General features: G+C 36.0%; 1 protein-coding gene across 2 annotated transcripts in view; it reads right to left on the bottom strand.

Moving 5' to 3' along the window:
- TMEFF2 (transmembrane protein with EGF like and two follistatin like domains 2) overlaps positions 1-12,751 on the bottom strand; it is a 231,100-nt gene that overhangs the window by 34,180 nt on the left and 184,169 nt on the right. Inside the window, exon 8 of one of the 2 annotated variants that reach the window (XM_058710780.1) lies at positions 8,894-8,953. The exons of the other annotated variant lie outside the window; for it this stretch is intronic. Coding sequence (XP_058566763.1) covers positions 8,894-8,953 — 60 coding nt within the window. The remainder of the gene's footprint in view (positions 1-8,893; positions 8,954-12,751) is intronic. 2 annotated transcript variants of the gene reach the window in all.

Genomic DNA, 12,751 nt, shown 5'->3' with positions numbered 1-12,751 from the left:
GGGAACAGAACTACCTGGGGCATACATTCAAAGCTTTAGATATAGGCAAAAGAAGACTGAGTCAAACAGCCTTGTCGTTTATTTTTTTATATCACCCAATTAATATATTCATATGCAGGAATAGAAAAAATGGAAACTTAGAACCTAAAACTCTTCAGTTTGAATTTTTTAAAAATTAGATCAAATTATGCTATCCACATTAAATAATTATTTCAACCTGAAAAATAATTACAACTTTAATGACAATATGGAAAACATGTTAGAATAGGTTTGTGCCAACAATTTGTACCAACAATAATTCCCAGTAACTGCATAGTGAGTCACATCTCACAAAGGGCTTTCATTTCTAAAACATGTGAAAAATGTAGAAGACATATCATTTTCATTTTAAAGATTCTCAGAGAAGACAGGAGACTTCCCCAGATTATGTAACATTTGTAAATTGAGCAGCTGGGTTTAGAATTTAGGTCTTTTGATAACCTGTCCAGTGTGTTTTCCACAAAATCAAAAACATCTCAGTAGGGAATTAACAAGCTATATAGAGAATAACTTTCAATAAATGGATTTCAATAAATGGCTACTTGTATGTTATTTCATTTATCTATGCCAGAAAGATTTACTTCATTTTTTTCTTTCAATGATTCCCTTTTGGCATGAAGCTAGTGTAGATGGAAAAAAAAAATTGTCCCACCTTTCAGAGATAGTCTGTTTCCAAAAAGAATATCATAAATTTTTCAAAACATTAACACAGATCTCTCAGACAATTTATTTACCAACACCTCTTTCTTAGGTACTTTTTTGTTCCAGTATAAAGGTCAACGGTACACATACTATACGAATTGGTAGTAGTATAATCTGAGACAGAAAATAGCATTGCTGTGAAAGTTATTCATTTGTTTCAATACTAAAGTAATTACTGTAGCAAAGACTTGCTCATTTATCATTCCCCTTTGTCTCTGCTATTTTTTAAGTTGTCTTTTTAAACAAATATCCTCATTGTCCTTGTTACAAAACCAATAACTTTATTTACGACAGCCAACCGAGGCAGCAAGGTTTATTCCCTGTTCCAAGGAGGGTCTACGCCTGGGAGCTTCTAAACAGTATTGTCCGTTAGCGTCCTTCCCTGAGGAGTGTGGCACAGTCTAGTTGACCGCTAAGTTGCATTTAAGAGACATCTTCAGCTTCCCCTTCTGTTTCACTTACGAAGGTTTTTCATGAATCCCTGAGATCTAATGTTATACATATCAAGCATTTTGTTCCATGAACAACACAATTTTAGTCTTAAGCATTGCTGTTGGACGCTTCAATAGAATTTAGCCAGTTGATTTTAAATAGATTCTTACGAAGCAAGGTTTACAAAGATTTATACTGTAAAAGTGCCTGATAATATAAAGAAATGGTTGCTTTTGACTTCTCAAAGAATATCATTAATGATCTTTCAAACAGGTCTGCAATTTGGTCAAAATTTGTAAGGAGCAGCTAATGTGAACTAAAAGATGACACAGCTTTGAACAGAAGCAAGGCAGGGACCCAGGTTATTAAAATACTACTTCAGGATAGTGAGTAAGATAAGGAGTCCAATTATGACTGGGACTTTCTTCAATTACTTACAATAGCTAAGAATATATCTTCTTTTTTAGACAGATGAATTTTTATTATTCTGATAAGCCTTTTCAGAAACAGATCTTCTCTCTTATTTGTGAAACCTTAAAACACATTTCCGTTAATGGGACAACCATCATTTTAGAAAAAGAACACGTGTGTGTGAAGCAGTGAGATAAAAAGTTTGGACCCAGCCAATGATCCTCGTTTCTGGGATTGTATCTCCTTTTGTGGCACAGGAGAATTGAAAATGCTCAGGAAACCCAGCTCTGGATTTCATAGGTCACTTAATTTGTAGAACCAATGTCATACGTGCTTTACCATAATTTCTAACACCATAAAGCAGGATTTACAAACCTTGGGATTATCGGCATTTTGGTTAGATAATTCTTTGTTGTGGAGCCCTGTCCTGTACATCGCAGGATGTTTAACAGCATCCCTGACCTCCAACCATTAGATGCAAGTAGTATCCACTCTCTTCCAGACAATCAAAAATGTCCCTAGACATTGTCATATGTCACCCTATTTTAAAACCTCGGTCATAAGGTCATGGTCAGCAACTTTCCCTCAAATTCATGATTTCTGCACTAAAGCTATGTACTTGGTTACAACATCATAAATCTCGGAAAAAAATATAATCTAATATTATTACCAAATTTTACTCATGGGAAAACTTAGGTTCTGAGAAGTTAAATACCTATTTAAGTTTCAAGTTAGCTTAGACTAGAGAAAAAAAGAAGCAAAAGTTTCTGCAGTCCTATTCCCGCCTCTTTCTTCTACAAAATGCTATTTGTTTTTTTTTTAATCTTTTTTTTTTTAACGTTTATTTATTTTTGAGACAGAGAGAGACAGAGCATGAACAGGGGAGGGTCAGAGAGAGGGAGACACAGAATCTGAAACAGGCTCCAGGCTCCGAGCAGTCAGCACAGAGCCCGACACGGGGCTTGAACTCACGGACCGCGAGATCATGACCTGAGCCAAAGTCGGCCGCTTAACTGACTGAGCCACCCAGGCGTCCCTACAAAATGCTATTTGTAAGTCATGGGCTCTGAAATTCAAATGGAATTAAGAAATAAATATGACTGCACGTATCATTGGAGAATAGTTTTGCAGAAAATTCAAAACAATAGATAACATGCTTTCTAACTGATTTTGGAATAAACTAAGTTATCTTATTACAGTGGTATTATTTTCCTGATGATGATGATAATGACAATGAGGACAATGAAGATGGCAACAGTTTTCTTAGGCTAACATTATAATTAGCTCTATTTCCTAAGCATATACCGATTCATGGTCAGAGTAAACAGCTAAGAAACATGCTAAGTTGCAGAATGCAGCCAGCTTGAAAGCTAGAATACAGGCCTGATAATCTACTGAGGAGACTGAGAGTTAATGGTTGCTTATCGTTGCTGATGGGATATTATGCTTCCTATTGATTGTTCGAATTGTAGAAGACAATGTGAATACTCTACTAAAACTGCCACAGAGATAAGCTTGCCTGGCCTACCCGGTAAGTTCTTCCTCACGCTCCCACAGCTACATTTCATTAAAAACCGGAATCTGAGAACAGAGGTATATGTGCCAACTGTGAGGAGGGGTGAGTAGCCAGGGATGTGGGGACAGGAGTGGGATTCGCTCAGAGATTATTTCAAGCAACTGGAAACCCCCAACTTCCTTGGGGTTCTTTAAATAACAAAAAACAAGAGGAAAAAAACCAGTGGTGCAAGATTTGTAAAATAATTGTGACTGTACGTGAACAGTCAATCTGCAGAAGTGAATTTGGATGTGTGCTGCCTGACAAAACACTAATTGCTTGTTGGTTTAAACTCTGTAGACTAATAACATGCCCTTTCTGGAATATTTAATTTCTGGAGGACAAATGGCGCTTGTTTTTCAGCTTCATTTTCTGAGTGATTTTTAAAAATTTATTAACGTTTTTTTTTTGTTAGACCTTTATTTCCAGTATTAAATGAAATTTTTAATGAAATACTCTCGAGAGGGAGTTTTCTGGATAGCACACACAGCTTTGAATCTCAGAAAATGTAAGAGAAAGTGGAAAAACAGTGGGTTTTTTAATGGCCTGGTATATATTTTTTAGGCATTATTATGTAACACTATCAAACATTGGTAATGCGTTCACAACTCTTTGGAGAACTCTCCATCTCATTCTGTGTGGGATAATTAATAAATTCATTGTTTTATGAAACAAAACATTAACATTATCACCATAAAGGGTATTTGTTAGCATAAATGCTAAGAATAAAAGCCTTAGTAAATACCAAAAAAATTAAACTTGCTTTCTAAGATTTATTCATTCTTCTTTGTTATTGGTCGGATGTCTTTGGATTACGTGTTAAAGAATGGCCATGGAAATTAATGTTGTGTAAAAACTCTTACAGGATTCACAGTGAAGGAGGACCTACCAATCCAATATGGCTAATGCTGACATTCTGTACTAATATTGTCATTTCTAGGGTTATTGAGTGAGATCCCAGAGGGATTCAAAAGTAAGGATAACAAGATTGCTCTGTACTTTACCAGAGCACCAGAATGCCTTAAAGTCATGAAATGCTTCAGGGAGAACAGGCCTCAACGTCACCCTGACTAAATGTATTATATCTAGGAAAAGAGGTAGACTGGACAAGAATTAGGCAGAAATGGCAACTCAGACAAAGGGGAATAACACAGGTCAACAGTGTCAGGTAAGCTCTGACCATGGGAGAGCATGTCCTGGCCAAAGGCACTTCCCTATCTCGATCTGAGGGTAGTGGTAGGTATCTTTAGAGTGTAGACATTTGTATCTTAGCTTGTTACCTTAAATATCTGAAGAATATATCCTCTATTCAAGCTCACTGAGTGACCTCATCCTGCTGGGCTTCTCAGAGAATTCAAGTCTAAGAAGAGAACGCATTGGTCAGGGGAACCGAGTCCTCCAGGTAATGCTTTCTCATTGCAAATCAACACACAGACACTGAATCTGATTAATTTGAGTTCACTGCTGAACAACAGCTTACTCCTGGTGTGTTGAAAATTTAGATTTCTAAGTCTACAGGTCCAAGAGCTTTTATACCGAATTTAGTCAATATCCGATTCCTGCCCTGTCCTGTCCCAGTTGCCCACCTCCACTGAATCACCATGTCCACAATGTGCTGCTGGTTTTGGTTCTCCATCTTTGACTAAGCCTATCTTTTTGTCCCCAGTTTCCATCCACTTCCCAAAGCTCACCAGAAACTGTGCTCCATAATCAGCAAATTCCTCACCCCATATCTTCAGAAGTTTCACTGAAATTCTCATCTCCCTTCTTGCATCCTGAAGTACTAGGTTTCTCCTAGAATACCCCACGCCTTTAGTATTCTCACAAGGTGGCCATTTTCTCTACCCTCTTTTCCTTTGTTTCAGGACTCAGAGGTGGGTGTGGGTGCTAACCTCCCTGGTCCTCATTAATATTTTCATGTTATTGGACCACCCCACTTCCCTCAAGCCTTATCACTGATTTTCATACATTGTTATGCCTGAAGTTTGGCTCACAAGTTAGATTTCTCTTAATTACATTTGAGTTCAAACCAAAAGTCTGAGCAATTTCCAAATGAACAGCTTAAAGGGAACAAGCTATGACCCATGAAACAAGGAACAGTGTTTAGAAACACAATATTTCCGAGGGATTTTAGTTTCAAAGATATTTAAAAACATTTTTAGTTGATTATATGTGTACACAATCTCAAATCATCAAGATGTGAGAACTGAATTTTCAATGTGCTTGATAATGTGGGTTCATATATGTGAAGCATATCAGACTCATTAACAAAAGCAGCAATCAAAGTGGTCTGGATATTTTGGGGTTTTTTTTTTGAAACTGCTTGAATTCTATTTATTAGTTTTATGGAAAACAGCGTGTCTTGAAATTATGCAGAGCATTTGGACATATCCTCGTCTTCTTTCAGTTTCTCACGTTCTACCCATATTTATGCCACTTTTCCTAGGAATGGAAATAACAGGCTTGAGGTAAAAGGGTAAATTAAGGTGGAGAACTGTGTCACTTTCACTCGTGGTATCTAGATGTTCACGTTCAACCAGCCTTTCCTCTTTGCCTCCTGTGTTAAACAAAGCAACAAAGGCTAATCAGCAAGGAAATGCAACTCTTTTCCTTGTTGCTTAGCTTTTGTTGCAAGCATTTGTTCTGACCTTGATGCTCTGACTCTTTAAGGTGTGTGTGTATCTGTGTGTCTGCTGGTTGATGATGTACAAACACTAACTTTTCTCAGTAGAAAGAATGTTTTGCATAACGGGCATAACTTCTTATATATGACATTCCTGTTATTTCTGCTTGATACTTTCCCATTACTATGGTCACCCATTACACAGGCTTCTTTTAAAGAATGAATGTGCAGTTCTTTCATACAAACACCCTGGGATACAAACGACTAACTTTAAAGGTCAGGAAGAAAAGAAATGTAAGCGATATCACGATCTTGCAATTCTGTCAAGCCTTACGTCCTTTTACTAAATTTTTATTTGAACCTCATGTTTTAATAATCGGGTGATCATATTATTTTAAAGCGATCAAACTATATTGTACATAGAATTGTGCCTGGAGGCAAACTGAAAAGTTAGCCATGTGAAAATTTAGACATATCAATGTGCTGGAGACTTACAAATGGTAGGTGCTCAATAAATACTTCTTTACAGATGAATTAAAAAGTCTGCCAAAATCTCTTGCGACAAATTATTGTACGACTTGAGTAGGAAAAAAAGAAACCCCTTGTAATTGTATGAGTCCAGAAATGAAAGTATTTGTACAAAAACTCTGAATATATATCATATGGCTGGACCACAGCCCATACAGTATGTTATACTGTCCATTAATAAATTTTCAATTGTCAGACAAGAAGGAAAATAATAACAAATAGCTGGCTTGGCTAGTTTCTTGCTAATATGTTAGATAATGTCTTTTTAATTTCAAACTTTAATTTTCTTTTAGTTTATTTTTTGAGAGAGAGAGCAAGTAGGGGAGAGGCAAAGAGAGGGAGAGAGAGAATCCCAAGCAGGCCCCACACTGTTTGCACAAAGCCCACTGTGGGGCTTGAACTCACACACTGAGCCGACATCAAGAGTCCCAGTGGGATGCTTAACTGACTGAGCCACTCAGGTGCCCCTTATATTCAAACTTTACCCCTAAGGAAGGAAGCTTATTATCTCCATCGAACAGATGAGGAAACTGAGGCTCAGAAAGGTCAATTAATTGGCTCCAGGTTAAATAATCAAAAGCATGGCCAGTGTTTAAACTCGGCCCTGATTTTTAGTGGCCTTAACCACTAATCTGCCTGCCACACCTTTATGGAAGAGAAAGGTACATGAGTAACACCTCAAAGTGAACGATTTGCTTCAGAAAGGAGCATTTCAAATCGGAAAAAGAGCACATAAATGATGCAGGACGCATTTATGAACTGGGGCATAAACACAAAGTTTTCCAGAGTCTACCAGGGCCCAAGGCAACTCTTCAGTAGGAAACGTTCATCTGTATTGCAAATACCATTTCTGTGTTTATCTATAACCATGAACATAACATAATATTACAGATGACTGGCTACATGATTTTATGGAGAAAACAATGAAAGCACAGAAGTTCAAGAGAGCAGGAAAAATTGTGAGCTAGAGTTCATAGAAAGCTTTATGAATTTTGCAGCAGTCTAATGTAAATCCCAGAGGGGAAAATACTTGAATTGAGATACTTTCCCTCAGAAATCTTGAGAAAATCTTGACATCTTAATTCATTTCCTGAGCTTAAATATTCTAGGCTAGTCTGGTGGCACTGTAATAGCCTGGGCAAACGTTTTTATTTATTTCACTGTTGATACCAATATTTGTGCTACATGCTGCTGCCTGCATTTGCTGCTATTTATTTATTTCCTACAGATCAAATTATTGGCCTAGACATAACATGCTTTCCGGTGAAGTGCTCTTTGTGTTCATGAGCAAACGGAAAAAGCTTCCATTTTAAATGCAGATTTTTTTCCACATGACTGAATTAATTCATGTTATAAATATGATATGTAACCACTTGATATTCATGTCGATATACATATAGTGGAAGAGGAATCGAGGCAAATAGTAGATTAATCAAGCAAGTGCTGTATTCGCATGGGGTGGCTGGTCAATGTGTCAAAATACTGTGTCCAGTTCTGGGTCAACCACTTAGGTTTTCTGAGCCACAATTTTATTCCCCCTAGTATTTGTAACTGTGTTTAATTGAATTGACATGAGAGCGAATAAGGTAATGGGAATGGATCTCTGTAAACCTAGAAAGTATCACACACACTTTTTCTATTAATGTAGGATTACTTGGTAGCAAAAACTGTTCTCTTTGGTTCCTCTTGTCTATGTGAGGAAATAGAAAACAGAAGAGTAAAATTTAAAAATCATAGAAGACAGAGCTTGTAGGATGTTTATGAGATAGAGACAGATTCGAAGAGAGGAGGAACTCTTTGGAGCATTTCACAGCAATGTAGGTATCATGGTGAAACATTTTTGAGTCTGGAACTCTCAAGGAGTTAACCTCTAAGGTGCAGAGGAGGGTCCCAAAGTCTAAGAATGTTAAGTAGTGACACGTCTCCTCTGGTCCCATACCATTCACACTTTGCTGGATTCTGGAATTAGCGATGATGGTTTGAACCTTAGCTCTATCGCATACCCTTTTTAGTTAATCTCCCTGAACCTCCATTTCTCACCTGTCAAATGCATATAATATCTCCCTCACATTTCTGTCATCGAGACTGAAGGAGACAATATACGTGAAAAGCCTTTGTAAATTGCCAAGGCTTCTACAGAGAACAAGTTATGACAATTCACTTAGACTAGATACCCTTTCAAGATGTCAGTTTCCTCTCAGGGTGAACAAATGAGTCAATGGAATAATAGTAGGATGTATGGAATTTGGTTAAATGTATACTTCTGGCTTCTTCCTTTCATCTTTTAGACCTGAGCTTAGTATCTAAATTAGACCCAAACTTCATATCTAAAGCATTGCTTAAAGATAAGGGAGAGGTTTCTAAAGAGAAACTTGCCTAAAAAGAATTAATCTTCTCTAAATGTTACAAGAAACAGTGAAAGGCCACAGTGTAATGCACGATAAGAAGACGAACAGACTCCATGCATACCTGTACCTAAACTCAGAGCTGGGAAGACCCTGGCTTCCTCCCAAGACTGGAGATGACTCAGGGTTAACTTTTCTCATTAACTGCTAATACAAGCAGGGGAAATTTCTTTTCCCCATATACGCATTATAATTTACCATATTCTTTATCTTTACTTGGGCCTTCTGACTCTTCTGTTAATCCAGTTCCCGTCAAATCTGTAGACACACAAGGAAGATAAGCCGAACACATTCTCTCAACAGCCATTTCCCTTAGTATTCTGGGATTTATTTTTTTTCCAATTTGGAAATATACATAAACATAACTGATTTTTTAATCTGCCCCAGAGAGACTATCATTGAGTTACACGTATTCTAATTCTGTGGTCTAGAATTTATAGGAAATTATTAAAAAAAAAAAAAATCTCCCCAGCCATATGAAAAGTCTACAGGCAAATTTCATAAAAATCATTGTTAAAGATATCATCCATTCTATGTTTTCCAGTGATGGCTCGTAAGATCTATGCCAAATATTCTTTTAGAACTTAGCATTAGAGAAATTAGTTGTTTGGTTCCTGACCTGATTATTTATTTATTTTTTATCAGACACTGAAAGCCTAGGCTGCATTTTAGCAGAGACTTAGAATGATGTGTTCACCCTTGTAAAGCCCCGTGGAGTGCAGAGAGCAGGGCCTCTAAATATTTGCTGAATGAACGAATTCATCACATTTCCTCTTTATACACTGGTTGCAAGGAAGCTTAGGGCTAAATGCAGTAACTGTAATAGTCCATGTTGCTGATATATTTATTTTCCTCTACAGTTATGCTTTGTGTTTTCACTTTCTCTTTTAACGATCTCATTGAATATGCCTTAATTGTAAGCCACCACAAATTGTAAGCCACACCAAATTGTAAGATTATTTTGGAAACTGGTACAAAATGTCATGAAACAAAATTCATTTTATTTTCTAGATGGTAAAAGACAAAACAGTTTAAATTCATGGTTTGCTTTGCTTTTTGCGCATCTTTATGTATATGTGTATATTTTACAAACATAAAACCAAGTAAATTTTCCCTGGAAGATCATGTAGCTAGTTCTTCTGAGGCATGATCAGACTTTCAGATAGAAAAGCAATATAATCAGAAAATATATATGCCAGATGAAGAAAAACACAATAGTTGGGCTTCCTTTTTTTCATCAAGACATGAGGGAAATTTTTTTAAAAAGAAAATGTTGCAGATTTCAAGAGGTGTAAAACATTTGCTATTTATAAAATATGCTATTTATAAAAACTTCCAGAAGGAAAGTTTAATATTAACATTTTCAAACAATGGAAACCCTCAAAAGCTCCAGCTCTGTGGAGTTTTTTGTTCTCAGAGACTTTCTGCAAGTAAACAGAAAGACCTAAATCGAAGCCCGAGTCTTAGACTGATGAAGAAGAATAACACTAAGTGTCCCATTTAGTTTATCAGACAGGGGTCTTGTCACTCTGCCTTGAAACACAGAGCCAAAGCTCTTGATTCAGGACTCACTAACGTCTTGAGTCTCATTAAAAGAGAGAGGGCAGAAGAGAGACCCAAGTCAGGCACAACCAGAAAGCAGTGGTGGCTGGGATGATCTGGCAAATTCTTTGTTTTCCTCATCTCTATTTCAGGTATACGCCTGTGACATCTCAGAATTCACAGCTCTGCACAAGTCCAGTCACACTGTAGTCTACCTCTGCTTAGTGTTGTTGGAGGCATGGCTCTCTTAGTTTGCATTTATTTGTTTGCAAATCGGCTCTTGCTGGTCCTTACTGCAGTCTCTTTCTTTTAAATGATATTAAATATGAGACACAAGATATTTATTTTTAGGTTTAGGCTCTCTTTAAATTCTATTTTCATTTTTTTAATCAGAAATGTGTGTTCTTGTATTTAAGGTAGGCTCAAAGGGGAAACTACGGTGTGTTGCTAAAGGTTTTTCACATATAGTATTGAGGACACGTAAGAAGAAAATGAGAGTGTGTTAAGACTGGTATTTCCCTTCCGTGGGAGCATCCATGGATGTTTGTCTAACAGGGGAAGTGACTGTGACATTGAATGAGCTTGTGAACACACAGCAAACTTCTAGGAATGTGAGTCACACAGTGCCCATCTTCCCTCCTTGGGGAGTTTTGAAAATATGAAACAGAAATTAAGAGGACAATGACATACTGAGTCTCTGTTTGGTTCCTTTTATTTTCCCAATGTTTTATCCCCAAATTTATAAAAATGCAAATACTGTTGGGAACCTGGAAATGTTGAGGGACATGGCTATTATTTAAATAATGTCTAACGAGGGGTATACATCGTATTTTAATAAGATTGCCAATGAAAATAAAGACATCTAAATTAAATTCCATGGGAGTTTTAAAGTATGCAATCAATGGTTAATTAGAAACTGCAAGCTTCAATTCACATTATCTTTGTTCCTGTCTTAAATGTGGATTTCAACAAACATGTATTTTTAAACATTACTTTTATCTTAAAAATTTTTCGTCGGGAATTATTAAATAAATCTCATGTCAAACTAGAAGACCTTGGACAACGTGGAGGGTCTGAATAGTTTCCATTTGCATGGATTTAAAAACACATTCTCTTTCCTTCTCATGTTCAATAAAGTGATAAGATAGGAAATAATGCCAACTGAAAGCATTGATATTGAAGGTCAGAAATTATTTGTTTGAAGCCAAATTCAAATATGAATTTTTTTGGAACAATATTTCAACTCCCAAACTCTTTGAAAATGGGCAAACTGTAAATATGTAATATGAATGACAATGAGAGAGCGGTAAACTCCATTATGATATTTAATGTACAATTTCGGAAACTCACATATATATATGCATATTGATGCTAATCAACTTGAAAAGTTCTTTGTTTCAAGGAGAGGCTTCATTTTCCTATGAGTTCAATGATGGATGGTTCAATAGAGAACATTCTCATATAATATTAACTTTTTGAAGATTTTTTTTCCCAAGCGAATTAGTTTGCAAAACAGGTATAAAGGTATTTTAAGCACAGTTAGTTACTCTTTATGTGAAAGTGAAATCTTTATGAAATCTTCAAATACTTTAGGCTACAGTAAAATTAAATATGCCAGGTAGCCGCTTATAATACCTTCAAGATATAGCTATTGTTTAGAATAAAATATAGAATTTAAATTTGATTTCATTTAATATTTAAAATGTATATTATTAGCTTCAGACCTCGTTTTTTCATAATCTTCTATTACTTTTAATATTTTCCTGTGGATCATCATATTTCAAAGTGCATTCTTGGGAACATGAGTGCTGTAAAAGCGCCCCCAAAACATGTGTTATTTATCAAATAAGTTTGATAAAAGCTATATATTATAAGGGATTATTCATAATCATTTTAGGTGTGATAATAATGAAATTTTATTTAAAAAGTGTTGATCGTTTAGGGTTGCAGGCTAAAGTATTTATGAATAAAATGATGTAATTTCTGGAATTTCTTTCCACATATTTTGAAAATGCTGAAACGGGATGGAGTTTGGGATGGGACCAGGTTACTACATTTGAGTGATGAATACATATCGGTTCATTATACTATCCAGCCTACATTTGTGTGCATTGTGTATGTATTGGAACAAAAATTAAATAAATTAACTAATTAATAAAAGATTCATATCTCTTAAAAATTTTACAGTGCACATAAAGAGCTCTGAGGTGCTCTGGGTAAGAAAGTCATTTGTTTACCTAGACTCTTCCCAAACTTATTGACCACAGACAACTTTTTTTAAAGGAATACCTGCTAATATCTTAGCTGGACATTTGGGAACACCTATACAATAGTAGAACTAATGTTTTTCCATGTATTATTGTTCATGATGATTCTGGGCTTCTAGCACATAAAAGGTTTTACATGTTGAAATCATTAAAATAAAAATGAAAAATTAAAAAAAAAATTATTTTGTTACTTCCAAATCCGGAGAGGTATGAGGTATCCATAGTACAATATCTGATTACCTTTCTT

This window comes from Neofelis nebulosa, chromosome 2 (assembly GCF_028018385.1).
Source record: "Neofelis nebulosa isolate mNeoNeb1 chromosome 2, mNeoNeb1.pri, whole genome shotgun sequence".
Classification (NCBI taxonomy): domain Eukaryota; kingdom Metazoa; phylum Chordata; class Mammalia; order Carnivora; family Felidae; genus Neofelis; species Neofelis nebulosa.
This window is presented reverse-complemented; position numbering and strand designations above follow the sequence as displayed.